General features: G+C 43.0%; 2 protein-coding genes across 6 annotated transcripts in view; both read right to left on the bottom strand.

The window, feature by feature from the left end:
- Positions 1-11151, bottom strand: part of si:ch211-25d12.7 (src-like-adapter 2) — a 52489-nt gene extending 41338 nt beyond the window's left edge. The window contains exons 1-5 of one of the 3 annotated variants that reach the window (XM_034167264.1): positions 10877-11151; positions 10302-10434; positions 9839-9939; positions 9634-9733; positions 9450-9536 (exon numbers count right to left, since the gene is read on the bottom strand). In XM_034167264.1, coding sequence (XP_034023155.1) covers positions 9450-9536; positions 9634-9733; positions 9839-9911 — 260 coding nt within the window. In that variant the 5' untranslated portion in view covers positions 9912-9939; positions 10302-10434; positions 10877-11151. Of the gene's footprint in view, positions 1-9449; positions 9537-9633; positions 9734-9838; positions 10041-10301; positions 10435-10876 lie in introns of those variants that run through there. The other 2 variants (XM_034167265.1, XM_034167263.1) reach the window with 2 other exon arrangements.
- Positions 11152-17047: 5896 nt separating this feature from the next.
- ndrg3a (ndrg family member 3a) overlaps positions 17048-26021 on the bottom strand; it is a 144810-nt gene continuing 135836 nt past the window's right edge. For 2 of the 3 annotated variants that reach the window (XM_034167259.1, XM_034167261.1), the window contains 5 exons: positions 24375-24422; positions 24239-24274; positions 24095-24146; positions 20158-20196; positions 17048-17896 (listed from right to left, as the gene is read on the bottom strand). In XM_034167259.1, coding sequence (XP_034023150.1) covers positions 17724-17896; positions 20158-20196; positions 24095-24146; positions 24239-24274; positions 24375-24422 — 348 coding nt within the window. In that variant the 3' untranslated portion in view covers positions 17048-17723. The remainder of the gene's footprint in view (positions 17897-20157; positions 20197-24094; positions 24147-24238; positions 24275-24374; positions 24423-26021) is intronic. The other variant, XM_034167260.1, reaches the window with a different exon arrangement.

The raw sequence follows: 26021 nt of genomic DNA, 5'->3' as shown, positions 1-26021 counted from the left end.
TTCTCGCCCTTCACAAACAGCCGGTTCTCCAACAACCGCTGCAGGACCTGACGTACATGCCGGACATGAGTCTCAGAATCCGGAGAAAAGATGAGTATATCGTCTAGATATACGAAGACGAATCGGTGCAGGAAATCCCACAAGACATCATTAACTAATGCTTGGAACGTCGCGGGGGCGTTTGTGAGGCCGAACGGCATGACCAGGTACTCAAAGTGACCTAAGGGGGTGTTAAATGCCGTCTTCCACTCGTCTCCCTTCCGGATCCGAACCAGGTGATACGCATTTCTAAGATCTAGCTTAGTGAATATCTGGGCTCCATGCAGGGGCGTGAACACTGAATCCAACAAGGGCAACGGGTATCGATTACGAACCGTGATTTCGTTCAGCCCCCTATAATCAATGCATGGACGAAGTCCGCCGTCTTTTTTACCCACAAAAAAGAAACCTGCACACATCGGGGAGGTGGAATTCCGGATCAACCCGGCGGCTAAAGAGTCCCGGATGTAGGTCTCCATTGATTCGCGCTCAGGTCGTGAGAGGTTGTACAGCCTGCTGGACGGGAACTCAACGCCTGGAATCGTACGGACGGTGCGGGGGAAGGGTGAGCGCCAGATCCTTACTGAACACATCCACAAGGTCATGGTACTCCACCGGCACTGTCCCAAGATTGGGCAGGACTCTGACCTCCTCCTTAGCCTGGGAACCGGGAGGAACCGAGGAACCTAAACATACCTGATGGCAGGTCTCGCTCCACTGAACCACTACCCTGGACGGCCAATCGATCCGGAGATTGTGTTTTAACATCCACGGGAACCCGAGAATCACACGGGAGGTGGCAGGAGTCACAAAAAACTCGATCTCCTCCCGGTGGTTTCCTGACACCACCAGAGTTACTGGTGGTGTCTTATGTGTGATTAGAGGGAGTAGGGAGCCATCTAGTGCCCGCACCTGCACAGGCGAGGTAAGCACCACCAGAGGGAGTCCTGCCTCCCTGGCCCATCTGCTGTCTAGCAGATTCCCTTCAGAGCCCGTGTCCACCAGTGCTGGGGCCTTCAGGGTTAAATCCTCATAAAGGATTGTAACTGGGAGTTGTGTGGCAATATGGGTATGTCCCACGTGAATGTTTGGCCCACCCCTAACCCAGTTTCTAGGGACGGGCGTTGGTGTTTAACCGCTCGGGGCAGTTCCTCACTTGATGGTCTATTGAGCCACAAACAAAGCACGCTCCGCGGACCAGCCTCCTCTGTCTATCTGGTGGCCTAAATGTGGCCCTGCTTGTGTCGATAGCTTCGTCAGCAGGGGGAGCTGTAACCACACGGAGCGTAGAGGCCGTGGAGCGTGGGGAGGGCGGAACTCGGTCGGAACCGGAAGGGAGAGGGACGGCGCGTGCCCGGCCACGCCCTTCGTCTCGTTCCCGACGGCGTTCTTCTAACCGATTGTCTAATCGTATAACGAGATCAATAAGCCCGTCTAAATCCCGCGGTTCGTCCTTGGCCACCAGGTGCTCCTTCAGGACCAACGACAGTCCGTTTACGAAGGCGGCACGGAGGGCAGTGCTATTCCAGCCGGACCTTGCAGCCACGATGCGGAAGTCGACTGCATAAGCAGCTGCGCTCCGGCGCCCCTGTCTCATTGACAGCAGCACGGCTGAAGCGGTCTCTCCTCTATTTGGGTGATCGAACACTGTTCTGAACTCCCTCACAAACCCATCATATGTCAGAAGGAGCCGTGAATTTTGCTCCCAGAGCGCTGTAGCCCAAGCGCGTGCCTCGCCGCGAAGCAGATTAATCACATAAGCTATCTTACTAGCATCAGTCGCGTACATGACGGGACGTTGTGCGAAGACGAGTGAACACTGCATAAGAAAGTCCGCGCATGTCTCCACACAACCCCCGTACAGCTCTGGAGGGCTTATGTATGCTTCAGGGGAAGGTGGGAGGGGTCGTTGAACGACCTGTGGAACGTCACTGTTGCGCACAGGATCGACAGGAGGGGGAGCCGCAGCAGCGCCCTGAGGGCGCGCTTCCACCTGCGCGGCGAGAGCCTCCACCCTGCGGTTAAGGAGGACGTTCTGCTCGGTCATTAGATCCAACCGAGCCGTAAAAGCGGTGAGGATTCGCTGCAACTCACCGATCATTCCTCCTGCAGACGCCTGTGCGCCCTGCTCTTCCATTGGCCGTTCAACAGCCGGTTGACGCCCCTCGGGGTCCATGACGTTGGCCGAGATATCCTGTTGTGAAAGTGTAGGAACACGGACCCACAACAGGGGGCGCAAATGAACGGACAATGGAGGAAGTCAAATAACAACACTTTACTGTTGTGAATAAGCACAACAAACACAACGGATTACAACAATAGACAAAGAAGTCAATTCACAAAAATGTGTCACGTGGGCAGGCTCGAAGATAAGAGACGTCTGTCCAAAGCAGAACCGGAACCACACGATTTCCTCCGCCACCGAACCCCGGGAATACTGGAGCCGCCAAGTCCCGAACTCCCAGGTGGCCACTGCCTCCGCGTGTCGGATCTGGTACTGCTGGCGAGGAACAAAAACAGTTAAATGTGGGTGCGTTTGCACCCAGCAACCCGTATGGCGGGAAAACCACCTCCACCTCTCGTTGGAAGAATGTCTGCTATTTAACGCACAAAAGTAACAAAGGGTTAATGTCAAAGAACACAGTCGGCTGAGTACGGTACCTTCTAGGTAGAGCGATATCTCGGCAAAGAGGTGGAGATGTCATCCTGCTGATATACCCCTGCTGATCAGACGATTGGTGACAGCTGTCGTAGGCGATAAGTGACAGCTGTCACCCCGGCTGCTCCTGTGAGGCGGCGGCGCCCTCTGGTGCCTGGAGCCCGCACTCCAGACAGGGCGCCCTCTGGTGGTGGTGGGCCAGCAGTACCTCCTCTTCAGCGGCCCACACAACACATAGGCTATGATTTTCCTCCACAGCATGTCTTTTTCCTGGTTCTCTCCCTCAGCCCCAACCAGTCCCAGCAGAAGACTGCCCCTCCCTGAGCCTGGTTCTGCTGGAGGTTTCTTCCTGTTAAAAGGGAGTTTTTCCTTCCCACTGTAGCCAAGTGCTTGCTCACAGGGGGTCGTTTTGACCGTTGGGGTTTTACATCATTATTGTATGGCCTTGCCTTACAATATAAAGCGCCTTGGGGCAACTGTTTGTTGTGATTTGGCGCTATATAAAAAAAAAATTGATTGAATTGATTGATTTTCCTACAAATATATGCTTTTGAAGCTTCCCATTGAATTGATCTTCTGTTCATACTACCTGTATTTATTTCAAAGAAAGACTGTAACTCTTGCATTCATTTTACAGTGTACAACTTGCTTGGTTATATTATTTGATATCAAGAACATATCGATTCTCGAGTAGGTTTTGTGACAGTTGGAAAAAAGGTGTATTCTCTTTCACATGAATTAATCAACTGCCAAATGTCAACCAGGCTATTGTCCTCGCTTAGCATGTGTATGGCGGCTCTATCTTTAGTTACTGAAGAATCAGTGAATCTACTTCGGTCGATATAAGGATCCCAAACTTGATTAAAATCCCCTGCCAGTATTATATCACACTCTATTTCTCCTAGGGTTTTATTTACTTTGTGAAAAAAGTTTGGATCTGCAATAGATGGTGCATATATATTGCATAAGACAAATTTTTTGCCATTTATGTTAGTCTGTAGGCAAATCATAATACCCTGGGTATCTTTTAAGTGCTTAACCAATGTAAAGTTAAGATTTTTGTGTACAAGTTGCGTTTACTGGAGAATGAACAATGAAAGACACGTCCTACCCACCCAAATTTTAGTTTCATCGCTTCCTCAGCCTTAAAATGTGATTCTTGAATGAATGCAATATCAGCTTTATTGTGCTTTAGATAAGTCATGACTTTTCTCCTTTTTACTGGGTTTCCACATCCTTTTATATTCCAGCTTATTATTTATTGTAACTCCCTTCGGCTGCTCCCTTGTTTCTACTCGGGGTCGCCACAGCAAATCCAAGGTGGATCTGCATGTTGAATTGGCACAGGGTTTACGCCGGATGCCCTTCCTGATGCAACTCCACTTCACATGGAGAAATGGGGCAGGGGTGGGATTTGCACCGAGAACCTTCTGCACTGAAACCAAGTGCACTAACCACTTGGCCACCACCCCTGCCCCAGCTTATTATTTATTATTTATCCAGCTATATAACATAATAATTAACCCTCTTTGTAAAAGTAAAAGATGTGCCAAAGCTGTAGTCTAAATCCCATACAAATACATTTTGCCATGCCAAATACTTTTTTAACATTAAAACAAGAAATAACATAAAACAAACAAACTCAGAGAGTCTCCCTGGAACCGTCAAAGGGAGATTTGGCCTTATCTTGGCCTGAAAATCCAACATATCAACAAAAAGAAAAAACAAAACAGACAAAATGGAAAGAAATAAACATAATAAGTGGTTAAGGTCTGTGGGTTACTCTTTACCCAACCTGAGGACTGTCCTCTTGGCTGTTCGCTGTCAGGCAGCAACCCGTATCAGCACTGCACTCACCCGCATCCAGATGTCTCATTGTCCACCCGTCCTGTTGATAGTGATTCTCATCGGTTCAGTATGAAAGGAAAATATCCCGTCTATCCTTACTCGTCCGGTTCACTGCAGTTCAAGATGATGAAGCGTTCTGCCTCCACTGCGCTTGTGAAGCGTTGGATCCTGTCCTGCCATCTGAATCTCAGTTCTGCTGGGAACGCAAGCGAGTATCTCACATTCCATTGGTTCAGTGCTTTCTTCGCTGACAGAAATGACTTCCTCTTCATAGACAGCTCCTTCGTTACGTTGGGAAATATAGATAGGTGGTACCCATCCCATGTAAGTCCACGTTTCTCCACCACCGCCCTCAACACCTTCTCACTGGCGGATTGTCTCAGAAAATGGATCACCACGGCTCATGGTGGCTGGTCCTCATTCGGCTTCGGGGTTAGGGTCGGAGCAGTCGTTCAATTTCAAACTGTCCTTCGGCGGTGATCCCCAGCCACTCTTTCAAAACTTTTTTGACACAGTCTTCCAGTGTGCCATTGGTCCCATATACCTCTTTCAATCCCACCACAATCACATTGTTTCATCTGCCTTGATTCTCCAGTGTTTGTACACATCCCACATCTTATCCAGCTTTTTTCCAAGGTTTCACTGTTTGTCGCTAGACCCACCGTTTTTTCTTCCAGTTGGGAAATACATTCCTCCGCCTCATCCACTCGCACCTGCAGCCCAACGACAGATTCTTTCAGATCTGCTGTGGTTGCTTTTATAGTTGATACAGCCGCTACCACTTTAGTTAGTTTGTTGTTCATTTTGGTAATCTCACCATTCATTTTAATAATCTCAGCAAAGACATTCTCAATGCTTACTTTCTGCTCACCAGGCTTGTCAGGAGACTTGACCTCGTTAGCTGTTAGCATGTTTCGGGTAGCCATGCAGGCTGTATCTTTGAAGTATCTGGATGTTGTCATTTTCTCAGCAAAAATGCGAACAGAGTAACAAAAACATTTCTACCGAAATATGTCAAACAATATTTCTTTCATGGATGATGGCTTGTTTCAAGTAAAACAGTTAAATTAGTGGCGGGTGGTTGGCTCTCCTCTACAGGGCTGCCATCTTGCTCGGTGTACCCACGTGACTCCTTCAACACAGCATTTCTATAAACATCCTAGTTTTATATTGGATGCTTAAATTATTTACTTTGACACAGAAACATTATTTCACAAAAGCCCCAAAACAACCAGGGTCAAAAATTATTATCCCCCCTCATGCTAATAGTCAAGTGTGAATCCTTTTTAATGGATAACAGCCTGCAGTTGTTTGTTGTAGTTTTCAACAAGTCCCAGGCATGTCTCCTGAGGAATCCCAGCCCATTCGTCTTTGGCGAATCTCTCAAGGTCCTCCAGATTTGATGGTCTTCTGGCATGGACTTTGGTCTTCAGTTCACCCCACAGACTATCAATATGATTCAAGTCAGAGCTTTATGCAGACCCGTGAAATACATCTTCTGGAGGTATTTCTTCACCAGGAGTGATGCATGTTTTATTTCATTGTCGTGTTGGAAGACAAAGCGATGACCCAGTCCCAGTTTTGCTGCTAACTGTTTGAGGTTTTCTTTCAAAATTTTCACATGTCCTTCTTTCTTCATGATTCCTGCCACCTTGAGGATATTCCCAGTTGCAGACCCCCTGAAGGATACCCATTGCATAACACTCCGCTGGTGTTCCACTGTGGGCACGGTGTTCTTTAGGTCGTACGCTTCTCCCGTCTTTCTCCAAGCATAGGCACTATGTCTCTGGCTAGAGAGCTCCAATTTCGTCTCATCTGACTGAAGGACATGCTTCCACTATGTTTAGTCTTTCTCCAGGTTGTCTTAGCATACTTCAGTCTGCCTTGAAGGTGTCGCTTCTGCAGAAGTGGAGCTGTTCTTCTCTAGTGATCATCTTCTTTTGGACTACAATTCTGCAGTTGGCTAAGTCATTCACTCATGTCTTGACAGTTGTTCTGGGGTCTTAACACACATCTCTCACTAGTTTTCTTTCCAGAGTCTTTGAAATCTTTCACTTCCTACCTCTGCCATTGAATTTCTTGATACTTCCCACTCCAGTTCTTCACATATGGAAACACTGTGATAACTTTGTATGTCCTTCTCCTGCTTTGTGAGCACCAATTATTGTTTTTTCTGAATTCTAAACAGATATCTTTTGATTCTTTCTGAAGTGACAGCTCAAATCCTTACTCACTCAGGAGGAGTAACAGGAAGACAGAGGTTGGGAATGAGAGGAACAGTAGTAGCCAGTAAACCAGTATTGATCAGTTTGTCTGGAATTTATACTGTGTATTTATATTTGCAAACTGTTTTTCTTTTTTACTTTCACTTTTGATACTCTGTGTGCTTCTTACCCTGTGTACTGCTATACAATGCTGCTGGAACCTCGATTTCCCTGAGGGAGTCTTCCCAAGGGATTAATAAAGTTCTATCTAATCTAATCTGAAGTTTTATACTGTGTGTACATTAGAAGATAACCTTCAGTTTTACAAGCTTTGCGCATTACAAAGTCAAAGCACATCATTGTCCAACAGTGGTTTGTACTATGGTTAAAAAAATAAGGTCAGTTTTTAAGGGGGCTAATAATTTTGACCCTGGCAGTTTTTGTTTTTTATGCTGCAGCCTATCCAAGCAGTCATGGGGCATGAGGAGGGGTACAGCCTGGATGTACCCCGATTTAAATACAGCACAGCTCAGCAGGGCCACAGACAGACAAAAACATTCACACTCACAAACTCCACACAGAAAGGACCAGGTAGGAAGCAAACCGACAACCTTCTTGCTGTGAGGTAACAGTGCTAACCACTAAGCTACTGTGCCACCTGGAGGCAGACATGTCTGTAGGATATTACATAGACAAAATAAAGTTGCTTTTTCAATTACTGCATCAGTGTTCACCAGATGTGAAAAGGTTTGTCATTGTTATATGCCCTTTTTAATGAGGCGAGATGCAAGATGATAACATATACCATTGTCTCAGCATTAATGCATTCCTCTGTGTTACCAAGGCCAAGACATAAAGTGGGGTAAAAAAAAGTATTTAGTCAGCCCCTGACTGTGCGAGTTCTCCTACTTAGAAAGATGAGAGAGGTCTGTAATTTTCAACATAGGTATACTTCAACTATGAGAGACAAAATGAGAAAAAAAAAAAAAATCCAGAAAATCACATTGTAGGATTTTTAAAGAATTTATTTGTAAATTATGGTGGAAAATAAGTATTTGTCAATAACAAACAAGCAAGATTTCTGGCTCTTGCAGACCTGTAACAACTACTTTAAGAAGCTCTTCTGTCTTCCACCTGTTACCTGTATTAATGGCATCTGTTTGAACTCGTTATCTGTATAAAAGGCACCTATTCACAGCCTCAAACAGTCAGACTCCAAACTCAACCATGGCCAAGACCAAAGAGCTGTCGAAGGACACCAGGAAGAAAATTGTAGATGTGCACCAGGCTGGGAAGAGTGAATCTACAATAGTCAAGCAGGTTGGTGTGAATAAATCAACTGTGGGAGCAATTGTAAGAAAATGGAAGACATACAAGACCACTGATAATCTCCCTCGATCTGGGGCTCCACGCATGATCTCATCCCGTGGGTTCAAAATGATCAATGAGAACGGTGAACAAAAATCCCAGAACTACACGGAGGGACCTGATGAATGACCTGCAGAGAGCTGGGACCAAAGTAACAAAGGCTACACACTACACAGAGAGGGACTCAAATCCTGCAGTGCCAGGCATGCTCCTTGCTTAAGCCAGCAAGGGCCACGCCTGAAGTTTGCAAGAGAGCATAAGGATGATCCAGAAGAGGATTGGGAGAATATCATGTGGTCAGATGAAACCAAAATAGAACATTTTGGTAAAAACTCAACTCGTCGTGTTTGGAGAAAGAAGAATGCTGAGTTGCATTCCAAGAACACCATATCTACTGTGAAGCATGGGGTGGAAACATCATGCTTTGGGGCTGTTTTTCTGCAAAGGGGACGGGACGACTGATCCATGTTAAGGGAAGAATGAACGGGGCCATGTATCATGAGATTTTAAGACAAAACCTCCTTCCATCAGTTGAAGATGCAACGTGGCTGACCATGATCCCAAACACACCGCACGAACAACGAAGGAGTGGCTCCGTAAAAAGCATTTCAAGGTCCTGGAGTGGCCAAGCCAGTCTTCAGACCTCAACCCCATAGAAAATTTGCTGAGGGAGTTGAAAGACCGTGTTGCCCAGCGACAGCCCCAAAACATCACTGCTCTAGAGGAGATCTGCACGGAGGAATGGGCCAAAATATCAGCTACAGTGTGTGCAAACCTGGTGAAGACTTACAGGAAATGTTTGACCTCTGTCATTGCCAACAAAGATTATGTTACAAAGTATTGAGTTGAACTTTTGTTATTGACCAAATACTTATTTTCCACCATAATTTCCAAATAAATTATTTAAAAAACCTACAATGTGATTTCCTGGATTTTTTTTTTTTTTCTGATTTTGTCTCTTACAGTTGAAGTGGACCTATGATGAAAATTACAGACATCTCTCATCTTTCTAAGTAGGACAACTTGCACAATCAGGGACTGACTCAATACTTTTTTGCCCCACTGTAAGAATTCATATATGCACTCAGAAAATTGTGTAAATTTAGAGATTTTTAACATTAAATGTGCAATTACAAAAGGTAGATTATAACCATATTTTATTTTTGTGGGAATAGAACTCTTTGGATATTTCATATGGGATTTTCTGCAGTGACCCCCCGTGGGTTCAATAAAGTTTATCTTATCTTACCAACTGACCACAACTAACTAAATATAATACAATAAAATACAGTGTTAAACAGTGTTAAAATCCTTCTTAAAATATGTGGTACCTGTCTGTCACCGTGGCAGTGTAGTTGGAAGGAATGTAACTCTCACGGCCTGTGGTAGCAGATTTCACCATCAGGAAATCACCATCGCTGTTGGCATGAAGAAGAAACAGTCAGCAACTGTACAGATTATCATGAAATAATGTGGAGGTAAAGTATGACATCATCAAGCAGTGACGTTACGCACTCTGATACAATGGTAAGTTTTTCTCCAAAGCACACAGTGAATTCTGTGCGACCAAAAGATGGGTAGTTTTGGAGGGATACAACCATGCTCTCCTCGCACGCTGCAGAAAGCAAAGACATGTCAAAGCAACCTTCTTGATTTGTTTGGCTTGCATGAGCATGATTCAAATAAACTTGTATTTAGGTGCGTTGAGGATGTTACCTACGTGGCATTGCAGCTTCAGGTGGATTTTCTAAGGTTGTCAGTTTTGTGTGAGAGCTGGTGGGGCAGTTCCCCATTCTTTTTGGAGCTTCTTGTTGATTTCAACTGTGGAGACATTTATGTATGAAACACAGAGTGCTATTACAAAATCTTTCTAAACATACAATTGTTCATATTTCTAATTTAATTTCTCGCAAAGTTAACAGATACTACACTCACTTTTGTAACCTGCAAGAAAGTGAAGATACAGGAAGGCAACTAACCACAACAAGAGGCACCGATATCCTGTGTTAAATTTCCATACAACTTGTATCTGACGAAGTGCATTATTTTATGTAAAACAAGCAGAATGGTTCTTATTCAGCAAGAGGATAATCACATTTATTAAATGACAACCTTTATAAAATTTATACACACACACACACACACACTCACAGATAGCATTGATAATGCCATTTGATACTGACCTCCTGCAGAGAATATTAAATATATGTCCAAGACGTCGACACAAGTTGTCAGATCTTGATTCCAAATCTTGTTTTGGCGCTTTAATGCTCCCACGTGCGTTTTTTTCTTTTTGGAGCTTCTTGTTGATTTCAACTGTGGAGATATTTATGTATGAAACACAGAGCGCTATTACAAAATCTTTCTAAACATACAATTGTTTATATTTCTAATTTAATTTCTCGCAAAGTTAATAACTATAATTGGTAAAACAGATACTACACTCACTTTTGTAACCTGCAAGAAAGTGAAGATACCTGAAGGCAACTAACCACAACAAGAGGCACCGATATCCTGTGTTAAATTTCCATATAACTTGTATCTGAGGAAGTGCATTATTTTATGCAAAACAAACAGAATGCTTCTTATTCAGCAGGAGGATAATCACATTTATTAAATGACAACCTTTATAAAATTTACACACACACACACACACACACACACACACACACACACACACACACACACACACACACACACACACACACACACACACACACACACACAGAAAGCATTGATAATGCCATTTGATACTGACCTCCTGCAGAGAATATTAAATATATGTCCAAGACGTCGACACAAGTTGTCAGATCTTGATTCCAAATCTTGTTTTGGCGCTTTAATGCTCCCACGTGCGTTTTCTTTTTTTTTTTTTAATATATATATATGGAAGGTTCCAGTTTCTCAGTGATGAGGATGATGTCTGCAGAATGCAGTGTTTGTGCAGCTGTGAAGATGCTTCCTGTGTGACGGCCGTTATGTATGTCGCTCTGCAACAGCTTCCTATGACACACAGGACCTCCACATCCTGATGTACAACCCCAATTCCAATGAAGTTGGGACGTTGTGTAAAATGTAAATAAAAACAGAATGCGATTTGCAAATCCTCTTCAACCTATATTGAACAGAATACACCACAAAGACAAGATATTTAATGTTCAAACTGATAAACTTTATTGTTTTTGTGCAAATATTTGCTCATTTTGAAATAGATGCCTGCAACACCTTTCAAAAAAGTTGGGACAGTGGTATGGACACTGTGTTACATCACCTTCCCTTCTAACAACACTCAGTAAGTGTTTGGGAACTGAGGAAACTCATGGTTGGGTATAAAAGGAGCATCCCCAAAAGTCTCCGCCATTTGCAAGCAAAGATGGGGTGAGGATCATCACTTTGTGAACAACTGCATGAAAAAATCAAATCAAATCAATTTTATTTATATAGCGCCAAATCACAACAAACAGTTGCCCCAAGGGGCTTTATATTGTAAGGCAAAGCCATACAATAATTATGGAAAAACCCCAACGGTCAAAACAACCCCGTTAAGATAATTAGCCAGATTTCTAGAAATGAGAGCTGCTCCATCCAAAGTGGGATGGATGCCGTCTCTTCTAACAAGACCAGGTTTTCCCCAGAAGCTTTGCTAATTATCTATGAAGCCCACCTCATTTTTTGGACACCACTCAGACAGCCAGCAATTCAGGGGGAACATGCGGCTAAACATGTCACTCCCGGTCCGATTGGGGAGGGGCCCAGAGAAAACTACAGAGTCCGACATTGTTTTTGCAAAGTTACACACCGATTCAATGTTAATTTTAGTGACCTCCGATTGGCGTAACCGGGTGTCATTACTGCCGACGTGAATTACAATCTTACCAAATTTACGCTTAGCATTAACCAGCAGTTTCAAATTTCCTTCAATGTCGCCTGCTCTGGCCCCCGGAAGACAACTGACTATGGTTGCTGGTGTCACTAACTTCACATTTCTCAAAACAGAGTCGCCAATAACCAGAGTTTGTTCCTCGGCGGGTGTGTCGCCGAGTGGGGAAAAACGGTTAGAGATGTGAACGGGTTGGCGGTGTACACGGGGCTTCTGTTTAGGACTACGCGTCCTCCTCACAGTCACCCAGTCGGCCTGCTTTCCCGGCTGCTCGGGATCTACCGGAGGGGAACTAACGGCGGCTAAGCTACCTTGGTCTGCACTGACTACAGGGGCCTGGCTAGCTGTACGATTTTCCAAGGTCCGGAGCCGAGTCTCCAATTCGCCCAGCCTGGCCTCCAAAGCTACGAATAAGCTACACTTATTACAAGTACCATTACTGCTAAAGGAGGCAGAGGAATAACTAAACATTTCACACCCAGAGCAGAAAAGTGCAGGAGAGACAGGAGAAGCTGCCATGCTAAACCGGCTAAGAGCTAGTAGCTGCGCTAAGCTAGCGGATTCCTAAAAACACACAAAGTAAATAATGTGTAAATAATTTAGAGGTGATTCAGCAGAGGGAGTGCTTTAGTTAAGGCACGTGAAGATTACACTGTGAAACAAATCGTTATCTAGTTAACTAGATCAATCTAACTGCGCAGATTAAACATCTAACAGATACAGCAAAACACCGCTGTGCTCTGGAACAGGAAGTGATACAATACCACAGTGAGAGCCAACCACCAGTAGAGGCAGCCAATAAATAATAAAAATAGTCCAACAGTTTAAGAACAATGTTTCTCAACATACAGTTGCAAGGAATTTAGGGATTCCATCATCTACAGTCCATAATATAATCAGAAAATTCAGAGAATCTGGAGAACTTTCTACACGCAAGCGGCAAAGACGAAAAACAACATTGAATGCCGTGATCTTTGATCCCTCAGGCAGCACTGCATTAAAGGATCTTACCGCATGGCCTCTGGAACACTTCAGAAAACCATTGTCAGTTAACAGTTCGTTGCTACATCTACAAGTGCAAGTTAAAACTCTACCATGCAAAGAGAAAGCCATACATCAACAACATCCAGAAACGCCGCCACCTTCTCTGGGCCCGAGCTCATTTGAAATGGACAGATGCAAAGTGAAAAAGTGTGCTGTGGTCTGATGAGTCCACATTTCAAATTGTTTTTGGAAATCATGGACATGGTGTCCTCTGGACAAAAGTGGAAAAATACCATTCAAATTGTTACCAGCACTAAGTTCAAAAGCCAGCATCTGTGATGATATAGGGGTGTGTTAGTGCCCATGGCATGGCATGCCCATCACAGATGGTATGGGGGTGTGTTAGTGCCCATGGCATGGGCAACTTACACATCTGTGATGGCACCATCAATGCTGAAAGGTACATCCAGGTTTTGGAGCAACACATGCAGCCATCCAAGCAACGTCTTTTTCAGGGACGTCCCTGCTTATTTCAGCAAGACAATACCAAGCCACATTCTGCACGTGTTACAACAACTTTGCGTTGTAGTAAAAGAGTGCGGGTACTAGACTGGCCTGCCTCCAGTCCAGAACTGTCGCCCATTGAAAATGTGTAGCACATTATGAAGCGCAAAATACAACAACGGAGACCCCGGACTGTTGAACAACTTAAGTCATACATTAAGCAAGAATGGGAAAGAATTCTACCTACAAAGCTTCAACAGTTAGTGTCCTCAGTTCCCAAACACTTATTGAGTGTTGTTAGAAGGAAAGGTGATGTAACACAGTAGTAAACATTTCAGTGTCCCGGCTTTTTTGAAACATGTTGCAGGCATCCATTTCAAAATGAGCAAATATTTGCACAATAAAGTTTATCAGTTTGAACATTAAATATCTTCTCTTTGTGGTTTATTCAATTGAATATAGGTTGAAGAGGATTTGCACATCATTGTATTTGGTTTTTATTTACATTTTACACAACATCCCAACTTCATTGGAATTGGGATTGTAGAAGAATTCTGAGTTGATCCCTCTGACAGAGGCTGTTTGACAATGTGCAGTTTGAAGGCGTACCATCACTTATACGTACCACGTATATTATCCTGTGATGGCTTCATCATTTTACAGACAGATTATACAATCACTGACCCATTTAATCTGCCTTTAGATTGTGCAGCTAAAATCTGCTTTCTCGAAAATAGAAAAAGTTGACCTCCTCCACGCAGTCACTCACTTTAACATCTTGCCATCAGTTAAGAGTCAAACGACTGGATGAGTTGAACCCGCATGTCTTTAAACCAAGTCTGACCCGATTTATCAATTTTCAGTCACAAGCCAACGCAGCAAACAGTGGATGAGTGCCATGAAGTCAGCTCAGCTCAGGACTGCTGAACCTCAGATAGTATGATACCGATTTCTACCCTCATGTGAGTTTAAACTGAGTGAATGTCATACAAATCCTGCCTCCAATCCTCGCTGTGAGACTGAACTTTACGTGCAAGACTTGGTCACTGACAAGGTGACCATCGTTCTGCTGTCAAATCTATACAAAATGAACAGAAAAAGTACATTTAACCATCAACTTCAGTAAGTTGAGTCACATACGAGGGCTGTCCGTAAAGTATAGGTCCTTTTTATTTTTTTCAAAAACTATATGGATTTCATTCATATGTTTTTACATCAGACATGCTTGCACCCTCGTGCGCATGCGTGAGTTTTTCCATGCCTGTCGGTGACGTCATTCGCCTGTGAGCACTCCTTGTGGGAGGAGTCGTCCAGCCCCTCGTCGGAATTCCTTTGTCTGAGAAGTTGCTGAGAGACTGGCGCTTTGTTTGATCAAAATTTTTTCTAAACCTGTGAGACACATCGAAGTGGACATGGTTCGAAAAATTAAGCTGGTTTTCAGTGAAAATTTTAACAGCTGATGAGAGATTTCGAGGTGATTCTGTTGCTTTAAGGACTTTTCACGGTGCGAGACGTCGCTCAGCGCTCTCAGGCAGCGTCATCAGCCTGTTTCAAGCTTAAAACCTCCACATTTCAGGTTCTATTGATCCAGGACGTCGTGAGAGAACAGAGAAGTTTCAGAAGAAGTCGGTTTCAGCATTTTATCCGGATATTCCACTGTTAAAGGAGATTTTTTTAATGAAAGACGTGCGGACGGGTCCGCGCGTCGGGACGCAGCCGACGCGGTGCAGCGGCACAGGAAAAACACCTCCGTGTTGATAACCATTTGTAAAATCCAGGCGGCTTTTGATGGCTTTCAGTGGAGTGAGTATATGAGAAATTGTTTATCAGCTGGAGATGTTCCAACTTGTCCTCAAGGCTTCCAACAGAGGTGTTTTTCCTGTGGCGGAGCGTCGCGGCGGCTGCGAGCCGACGCTGCAATCCGCCCGCACGTCTTTCATTAAAAAAAAATCTCCTTTAACAGTGGAATATCCGGATAAAATGCTGAAACCGACTTCTTCTGAAACTTCTCTGTTCTCTCACGACGTCCTGGATCAATAGAGCCTGAAATGTGGAGGTTTTAAGCTTGAAACAGGCTGATGACGCTGCCTGAGAGCGCTGAGCGACGTCTCGCACCGTGAAAAGTCCTTAAAGCGACAGAATCACCTCAAAATCTCTCATCAGCTGTCAGAATTTTCACTGAAGACCAGCTTAATTTTTCGAACCATGTCCACTTCGATGTGTCTCACAGGTTTAGAAAAAAATTTTGATCAAACAAAGCGCCAGTCTCTCAGCAACTTCTCAGACAAAGGAATTCCGACGAGGGGCTGGACGACTCCTCCCACAAGGAGTGCTCACAGGCGAATGACGTCACCGACAGGCGTGGAAAAACTCACGCATGCACACGAGGGTTCAAGCATGTCTGACGTAAAAACATATGAATGAAATCCATATAGTTTTTGAAAAAAATAAAAAGGACCTATACTTTACGGACAGCCCTCGTATTTAGTAATCATTTATTAAGGGTGTTCATGTTGAGTCAAATTAATTAATGCATTTAATAATCTATATACTCAACACCATTAATAAAGGATTACTGAACTCATCTGAATTCAGTCTTAGTTAATTTACGCACCCTTATTAGTATTACCCAACTTTTCTTTGGACTTTATGACTCGTATCTTGCAGTGGATGAATTTCAGTTTTTTTACATAACAGTCCACATTAAAACAGTGTTTTAATTACAGTAAAATTAATGGTATGTGACTATCTCTCCCATGGGCAACAAATTGCCCACTACTTATTAAGCAAATAAACTACAACCTCAAATATGACTTTGAGTGGCGTCAAGAACATAAGCATCAAAATCCTTAAGTCTGATTGGTCAGACGTATAGCTGGGACGTTGTAATTTGATTCTATGTATGATGTTGACCTGCAGGGAACAGAATCACAGTGACGAGACAAACATCAAAACCAGATCAACATGAGACTGAAAGAACATTTCCATGACATGCAACACACTGTCAAAGTTTATCTCATCTTTGCAGCGCAGCTGACGATTGTCTTTTTTTTTTTGTAGCGTATGCTAAATATAGACTATCTCTCTTTTGCAACAATGTAAGTTATCACTGGGTGCGGAACTGTGGCTGGAAAATAACTCACCACAGCCACCTCACATTTCCACTAACAGCACAAACACACTGCAGGTGACACATAAACTCGACCTTCTTTCTTTTTTTTTTTTTTTCAGTCCAATAGTGAACTTCCCTTGCTGGCTGTGTACACTCCATTTATGATCATTTCACGACAAATGACTCCACTGCCATATTGTAATGTGATTTTATTCAGTAGTACAAATGAAATCATCGGACAGAGATGAGCACCAGTGGACTCCTCACCGGACCTCGTATACCAGGAATAGCTTGTTAAATGTCTTTAAAATCTTATACAATAATCTGTTCAACTGAACAAGAACATCAACACAAAGCAGAACAAAAAGGTACAATGAGCTCAACTGAATAATAATAATAATTAAAAAAAATCCATCAAACTCAATGAATCCACACATTAGTGCATGACATTTCCCAACACTGGACACTCTTATTGTTTAAAACATCTTAAAGCTCCCTGATAGACACTTTGCTCTACTTACAATGTGCAATAGCTCCTACGTGCATTAAACCCTCTCCTGACATTACCTGCAACACAGAAACTGAAACTACGCACTGCAAACTTCTTTTTGTGCCTACACGAGGTTTAGTAACCTTTCTATGAAATTATTAACCCTCTGTCACATCATATGTTAACAACTGAAAATAAAACACGCGAAGATAGAAAGAACAATGTAGATCACATGATTTCAGGTTACAAAATAACATCTGTTAAAAGGGTAAAACCGTGCAACTGGGGAGGAAAAAACAGAAATTATTTAGAAGACAGAATTGTGACAGCGTACATGGAAGATACTTCAAACAAAAATATAAGAGGAAAACAATAAATACAAAGTACGGTAGTAGGGAGCCCACTGTAAGACATTGCTAAGTTATACTTTCATGTAAGGCATGTGACTTTGACAGTCTAATCAATATAATATTTATTAATATATCTGTGACATCCTCACAGCTAATCACACAGGCCATTACACATCATCCTGTTTTTGTGTTGCTTTTAATCAGGATAAAAGCGAGACAGGCGCGGGGGTGGTGGGGTGGGGAGCTTACATAGAGTATGTTATTTGGGGACAGTGCAAGTGAAGTTTAGCAGGAGACCTCCATGGTCTGGGGTCTGGCCTGGCTGTCCAGGTTCCCAGAGGTGCTGCCCTCCAGCCGGGTGTTGAGATTACTGCGGCTGCGGCTGCTCTCCATGGAGGTGATGCTGGAGGAGGAAGTGGTACGCGAGCGGGTCAGACGAGTCATTCCTGCTGATGGCACTGAGGAGGAGAAGAAGAAAAAAACAGCCTCATTAATATTCCACTCACACTGCAGCGACTCTATGCACTGTGAGAACAGCATCAGTCTCCGTCTGGGTAATAATACGCACCAGCGTACAAGAAGAACAGTGCTTACCATGCAGACTACTCTCATCAAATACGGTGACTGATCTAACGCCAAAAAAAACCTGTGTACACACTGATGCCATTTTCAAATAAATGAAGGCCACACAATGCAGCGTTAGCAAACCAAATAAAGTGACAGCAGGCAACAGCAGCAGGACATGCAGCCAAACACTGAGGACAGAATCCATGCTGACGGGAGAACAGTCTTTACTGGGACATGAATGTGTGTCAAAGTATACAGGACAGTCTCACTGTGAACGGCCCTGAGCTGTCCCTCTCCATGCGCACACACACACACAGACACAAGTGCTGTGTGGGCAATCTTTGAATACATTGACACTCATCCACTGCAGACTGGCAAATGTGTTCAAAGCTGTCTAAAGCCCTGGTCCCACCAAATAATGAAGGATGAATAATGAACCACGTAGCATTTTTTTTTTTGTTATTTTTTTTGGTACGAGTCCAGGTATTCAACAATCGTGGGAGAATAGTGGCTCTGAGAGGCTCTTAGAGGCAGAATATTCGGCTAACGAGGCTCATCTCTGAGCGTGGTGCTAATTTCAAGAAGTTCAAAATTTAGCAACAACAACGTGGGGCAGTTTGTGTATGAGTTACTACGAGGACTAACGAGGATTTTAGAGGCATGTGTGTGTGGTGAGGACAAAGCTGTTAAAAGCCCATTATCCGAGCACCTGTCAGCTACGAGGACCGGACAGGCCATTTTGGTTCAGCCCTCTTGTGTGCTACAATCCCACCTGCTTTGTGCGCCGGACACTGTATATAAAATAAATTTTTTTTGTAGCAGATTACTCATTTTCTGTCACAGTTTGGATGTTGAAAACACTTCTAATGGCTTCTGGAATCACAGAGGACATTTTGAGCTTTTGTCCTCTCTCGTGCGTTGAGGTGAAGAACATATTTGGAACAGCCTAAAAGGTAATTATTTGGAATGTTTATATTATAGCAGGGGTGGTGGTCAAGTGGTTAGCGTGCTTGGTTTCAGTGCGGATGGTTCCCGGTTCGAATCCCACCCCTGCCACATTTCTCCAGGTAATGTGGAGTTGCGTCAGGAATGCCATCCGGCACAAAACTTGTGCCAAATCAACATGCAGATCCACCTTGGATCTGCTGTGGTGACCCCGAGTGAATACAAGGGAGCACAGAAAGGACTTACTTTCTTTTTATTTGTAATGGCTCGGTAAAACAGTTGCATGTTCATTCCTTCTTTATAAGCATCTGTAAAAGTATGTTCATGATCGATTTAACATCTTGTTATAATGGATTAGATGAGGCGCGCTCTGTGTGCGCTGACACAATGACTTGCACTCAAGAGGAACATTTATGCCGAACGCGAGCGCGCAAAAGACCGATTTTGTTGACATTAACAGATGAACACAAAGTTAAAAGTTGGATCACGGTGTCAAAAACCGCGGAAGAAATAAAGCCAGTGAGAAGAAGCGCAGAGGCGACTATCCAGGAACCCGTGGTTTGGTTCAAGCTCATCTGGTTATTGATGCGTTTGTGTTGTGTTTTTTTTTTGGGGGGGGGGGGGGGGGGGATCCACACAGGTGCAGGTGTATATAATTAAAGCGGCCGCGTCATTGTGGTGTCTTTTTTTTTTTGGTCACTGAGAGCTGGGTGAACACGCAGACCTGCTGCATTTAATGACTAACACAGGTAAACTGCAGCCTGATGCACGGATGTGCACGCCGGCTGGACTGTGCAGCAGCGTCTTTTTTTGAACTGCGTTTAAAAAATGTGACATCTTGAATGGATGCTGTGAATTGAAAACCCACACTTTAAAAGGGACCAAGTGTGGGAGGGTTGGAGATATGGCCCAAACCCATGCCAAAACATGCACCAATGTCGTGTTACATGGTGCTACATGGATCATATGTGGCTTGACGTGGATCATATGCGGCGACACGAACCATTCGACGTCAGTCGTGGCTCAATAGAGGCTGATACGTAGCACATGTGAGGCACATAGAGGTGCCTTAGTAGCGGATACGTGATAGCTTAAAATGTGACTCATTCTTCAAATAATCGCTGACACAATGTGTGGCTCATTATTCATGGCTTATTATTCAGTGGGACTGAGGCTTAAGTCTGGAAACCGCTCGACAACCTGGTACCTGATTCGCTGCTCAGGTGACTGAGAAGAACGTAGGGAACTGTAAGTAATGGTTAAAACAGAAAGAAAAAAGAAGAAGTAGTGATGAAAACACAGCTCAGCTTTTGGCTGAACTTGGTGGCCAGTGGTGTCAAATGGCTGTTTGCTACCAACAAAAGGTAAGAAATCACAGATCCTGCACTTTGGAGCTATTTTCCCTCAGATTTTACACAGTGGCAATGTGTTAATGAGGGAAAAGCAGCTTTCAGAAACATGCTGAGGTGTTCAGATTTATTTTTCCACATTTTCTCTGCATGAAAACATTCTTTTTAATCTGTTCTAATCCTGCACTGGCATTTACTCAACAGGAGAACTTGGCGGCCTTCAAAGCAACACTGAGCCACTGACATTTCAACTACACCAGCGAGTGCCTCCCACTGCAACAGCTTTGGGGGAGAAGCGGACATCGATGGAACCAAAAAGAAGAAAGGGGGGAACTCAAGTAAAACCCAACAGCAATACAGAAAAAACACCGACAGTCAAGGGTGGGCGATACAACATGAAATTAACATAAAGGTATTTTTCACATCTGGGAAGAGCTGCATGTCCCATCTCTTTATGTAAATCAGGCTTGGGACATTTTAGACGCATCAGGGTTAAAACGTTATTAAAACCTGCCATGCCAAAATCCATCTGGGGGAATAAGAGATTTTGGAACATTTTTGCAAATTCTGTTCATGCAAGAAAAAAAAAGAAAAAAAAAAAGACTTCATAGTCAGTTACATCTACAGACGGTGATGTGTGTCTGTACTACAGTACCATTCAGGAACAATACTTTTATCATGAGCATTCTTTGTTTAATGTAGACCATCAATTTACACAATTTAAATTAGAACAAAACTAAGGTGTTATTGCTTTACTTAAAATATACATTTCATGAAAGAAAAAACAAAAACAAAACAAGGACCTTCTTCAGGCTTTTCCCCCCATTTCTTTGGTGCTGCCTCTGCTTAAAAAGTTCAAGCGGGTACATGTGTCTGTTAAACTATGTATCACTGTCAGACATGATGATTTTGTTTTTACCTTGTGAAGTTAAACGTTTGTACAAACCTTCTCATGAGAGCCTCGCACTGACCTTTGAATTTTTCAGAAAGATTGAAGACATGGAAACAGCAGCGAAACAGCATTAATTCAAATGATTTATAACAGCAAAATCAATCTACTGACCGGTTGATAAGACATTTAGATTGATTCAGGTGTCCATGGAGCAATGTAATTGCATGTGTTACTTTCAAATCTATTTTTGATTTGTATGGGTTACTCTTCACAGCCTTAGTATTTGGCATCATTTTCCTTATTTCGTCTGCATTATTCTTCACTGGAGTCATTTCTCACAGTGTTGACATTATCGCAGGATCCACAATGTGGCTCATCACACTGGTGATGACAATGATGACACTGAGGTATTGCCCACCCCTACTGACAGGCATCATCTGTACAAGCACAGTAGGCAAACCTGAATTCACAACTTCATCTATCCATGGATCAAATCTGCTTGATGCACTAAAACCCACTCTAAGACTGGTCAACAAAATTCAAATTTTTTTCTTGCATGGACTTTAAGAACTGATTTAGGGTCATTTTGGGGTGCTGAATCTGAATCTGAGCTCAGATTTCCTCTTTCACATCACATTTTTTTGCAATCTGCATGTTCTGTATTGATGGACTATGCACAGTGGTGGGCACAGTTCCGCTAACCGCTAATTAGCAAAGCTAAGTTTTTTTGTTAGCGTATTAGCTTTTCAGCTAACTCTGAAAACCAGTTAAAAAACTTTTTTTGCTGGCATAGTGAGTAAATCTTAACTGTCAAAAATGTTTGTAAAACCTAAAATCATACATGTTAGTTCCTGTCTGTTTTGTGTCTGCAACAGTCAGGCTGCTGTGAGGAGCTCAGCCCAGCCCCAGCAGAAGGAGGTAGGATGGGCCGGCTGCCGAAAAAAGTGTCATTTACTTTTCACACACAACAACATGGACGGTGGCAGAAGACATCAAACACAAGGCACTTTTCACTCATGGTCACAACATAACTTGTACTATAAAAATACAGCAAATCTATAACACTAACAACACAGCTAAACAAACATGTACTACAACAACAATAATAAAAAAACAAACAAACAAACCCTGAACTCCCATAATGTACTGCAGCAGGAACAGCTCATCAATGTTGCGTTCAATACGACTGGTAAAATCTACACCTCATCGTGAGCTTCCCCACTGAAGAAAACCCATAAAAATACAGCAATAAGTGTCTTTTCACAAAGTAAAGATTTGCATGTACACACTGTCTTTAAAGCAGACACACTGTTGATTGTTGCTGCAATGCATTATTTAAGTTCAGGGTTTTTTATTATTGCTATTGTAGTACATGTTGGCTTAGCAGTGTTGTTAGTGTTTTAGATTTGCTGTGTTTTTATAGTTCAAGTAGTGTAGTTAGTTTGGTGAAGAGTTATGTTGTCGATGTTGTCGAGTTCGATGTCTTCTGCCACCGTCTGTGTTGTTGTGTGTGAAAAATAAATGACACCTCTTTGCGGCAGCCGGCAGGGTGCATAAAGACAAAAGCTCTGGCTCACTCTTCCACGCAGCTTGCCACAATGTATAATATAGAGATAAGCTATGTCATCTTTTGATAAACATGATCACAGTGCCTGGGGTTTAATTTATTTATTTTTCATGTGTTTGCTTTGGGTTTGTGATCGACACTGAATTTACCCAGCAGCCCCTGCGGTGCTAAAACTGGAAACTGGCTTATCAGTAGCCACGAGTGTACCAAGTCAATACTAAAAGTTAGCGGTTAACGCTTAGCTGTAACTTCCGCAAATTTTTTTTTTTTCGCGGTTTATTGATTTAGCATGATAAAAGTTAACTTTTCAGTTACTGGATTAGCGGTTATCTAAGATAACTTTTCGGTTAGCTGTGCCCACCACCGACTATGCAAAAGTTGCTCATTCACTCACGAGTTGACGCCACTAATCCTGTACAAAAGCAGCTTCATCAAAACCATAATTTTTAAACCAGGTTCGCAAAATGTGAATAAGAGCCGTAATATCGTTTATTGTGCCGAAGAGGTGTGCGAGACAGCAGCTTTTGCTTCAATGCTTGATACGAGAAATACGCTTTCATAACTTAAAAACATTATATGACTGGTTAAAAACTAACACCAGATTCGGATTCAGCGACCCTAAATGACCCAAAATCCATTGAAAAACTGCATGCAAGAAAAATCGTGTTGACCAGTGTTATCTAATCAAAACAGTGTTCTTATTTACGAATGAATGAAACCTGGAGGCCTATTTAAGTATGCACACCAAGTCTCGTTGGAAGGAGACTGCATCGTTAAACAGTTCTTGATAGAATAGAAAGCACACCAGGAAAATAAACAGAGGACAGGGAGTATTTTTACTCTGACTTAACAGAAAAATGAATTACTGTCCAGCACATCTCGAGTGCCAGCGTCATGCAAGAAACACTTGCACCTCACCTACTTTGTGCGGTGGGTGCCACACACTGCAAAAAGCAGAGAGGAAACGGTATTAGGATTCATCGAGGTGCACGGGCAGCTTGGGTGACAAACAAACAAAAAAAAAAAAACAGCCTTTTCAAACACACTTGGCTGCAGTCCAAACCCCACCAGCAGGGTGTTTACTGGCAGTTCATGGGAGACTGCAGAGAGAACAATCTCCCTTTTGCTACTGTTGTCATTGCACTCACGTCAACAGGAAGCTCACTGAAGAACACAGAGAAACCTTGACCACAACCACGTCAGCCCAGATACTTGTTAGATCGTAAACAATTCTTGGACATTTAGTTTTCATTCGGCTAGTTTAAACCAGTTTCATTCTGCATTCAGACACGATTTTTCCACATCTTCATGCAAAGTTTGAGTTTTGTTTACTTACTGTAGCCCATGCCCTGAACAAAATACTTGAAGGCCTCAGCAAGCTTCCCTGGCTGCATAAACAAGAGAGCAAGTTATGAGTTAAAAGGACATTTTGATGAGAAACGTTATGTATGACAGGAATTGTTCAAAGGGGAACAGTCACCTGCACAACCTGGGGCAAGCCTCCACAATCAGCCATCTGAGAAGGCAGGGAAATGTGATCAGCATTCTTACTGAATAATTACAGTTAAAATAATGCACACACACTGAATTACAAAACACACAGCCCAAAGTCTCACCTTCAGCAATGTAGTCTTGGTTGGATTTAACCTGGAATTACACTCCACCTAAAATATCAGTGACAGGTTATCAAAGGCCTTAAAAGACTAATGACAGAATCAACAGCAGGAAAAAAAAAAAAAAAACTACCCAGAGTCTCACAGACATGACAGAGCATCTTTCCACACGGCATAATACTACAAAAACAAGACAGCTTCGGTGTGTTTTTCATAAATTTTAAAGTAGGTGACTTTTTTTGTAACCAACCTTCTCCATCTGACTAAAAGTGGTGTGTGTGTGTGTGGTGGGGGGCTGGCAAATGGGAAAAAACAAAAATCCCAAATGCCATTCAAACTGACCTGTGATGAGTGCAGATTTGCTCTGCAATCCATCATGATGAGGTCACATAAGTATTGTTTAAAGGATAAAAACAGAATCCCACCTTTTTTGTTAAACAACTCAATACTGAAACATTGTTACAGATCAAGGCTCTGCTTGCTCCATGTATCTTTGATGACATCTTCATATGTGACAAATCCCACCTTCAAAAAAAATTTCATGAAGGAATGATGGAGTAGTGGTTAGTGCTGTTGCCTCACGGCAAGAAGGTTGTGTGAATGAGTCCCACCTGTGGCCTTTCTCTGTGGAGTTGGCATGTTCTCCTCGTGTTTGTGTGGGTGGTTTGTGTGCACACTGTCTATGCTGAAGTGATTATTTTTAATGATTAGTCTAAGTAGGCCAATGAAATTCACTTTTTTGGCTTTGTCACAGTACTGACTCAGATCATGAACTGATTTGATTTGATCATTTATTTAACTGCATTTCAATTTCAATTTATTTTCATTTATATAGCGCCAAATCACAACAAAGTTGCCTCAAGGCACTTCACACAAGTAAGGTCGAACCTTAACAACCCATAGAGCAAGCTCACAGGTGACAGTGGAAAAGAAAAACTCCCTCTGATGATTTGAGGAAGAAACCTCAAGAAGACGAGACTCAAAGGGGTGAACCACTGCTTGGGCCATGCTACCAAAACAATTTTTGTCTTGCTGAAATAAGCAGGAACGTCCCTGAAAAAGACGTTGCTGGATGGCAGCATGTGTTGCTCCAAAACCTGGATGTACCTTTCAGCATTGATGGTGCCATCACAGATGTGTAAGTTGCCCATGCCATGGGCACTAACACACCCCCATACCATCACAGATGCTGGAATTTGAACTTAGTGCAGGTAACAATCTGGATGGTCTTTTTCTTCTTTTGTCCAGAGGACATGATGTCCATGATTTCCAAAAACAATTTGAAATGTGAACTCATCAGAACACAGCACACTTTTCCACTTTGCATCTGTCCATTTCAAATGAGCTCGGGCCCAGAGAAGGCAGCAGCGTTTCTAGATGTTGTTGATGTATGGCTTTCGCTTTGCATGGTAGAGTTTTAACTTGCACTTGTAGATGTAGCGACGAACTATGTTAACTGACAATGGTTTTCTGAAGTGTTCCTGAGCCCACGCGGTAAGATCCTTTACACAATGATGTCGGTTTTTAATGCAGTGCTGCCTGAGGGATTGAAGGTCACGGGCATTCAATGTTGGTTTTTGGCCTTGTTGCTTACGTGTAGAAAGTTTCTGAATCTTCGGATTATATTATGGAATGTAGATGATGGAATCC

This window comes from Thalassophryne amazonica, chromosome 3 (genome assembly GCF_902500255.1).
Source record: "Thalassophryne amazonica chromosome 3, fThaAma1.1, whole genome shotgun sequence".
Taxonomy (NCBI): domain Eukaryota; kingdom Metazoa; phylum Chordata; class Actinopteri; order Batrachoidiformes; family Batrachoididae; genus Thalassophryne; species Thalassophryne amazonica.
The sequence above is the reverse complement of the archived record's forward strand: the minus strand, read 5'-3'. Positions and strand labels throughout refer to the sequence as shown.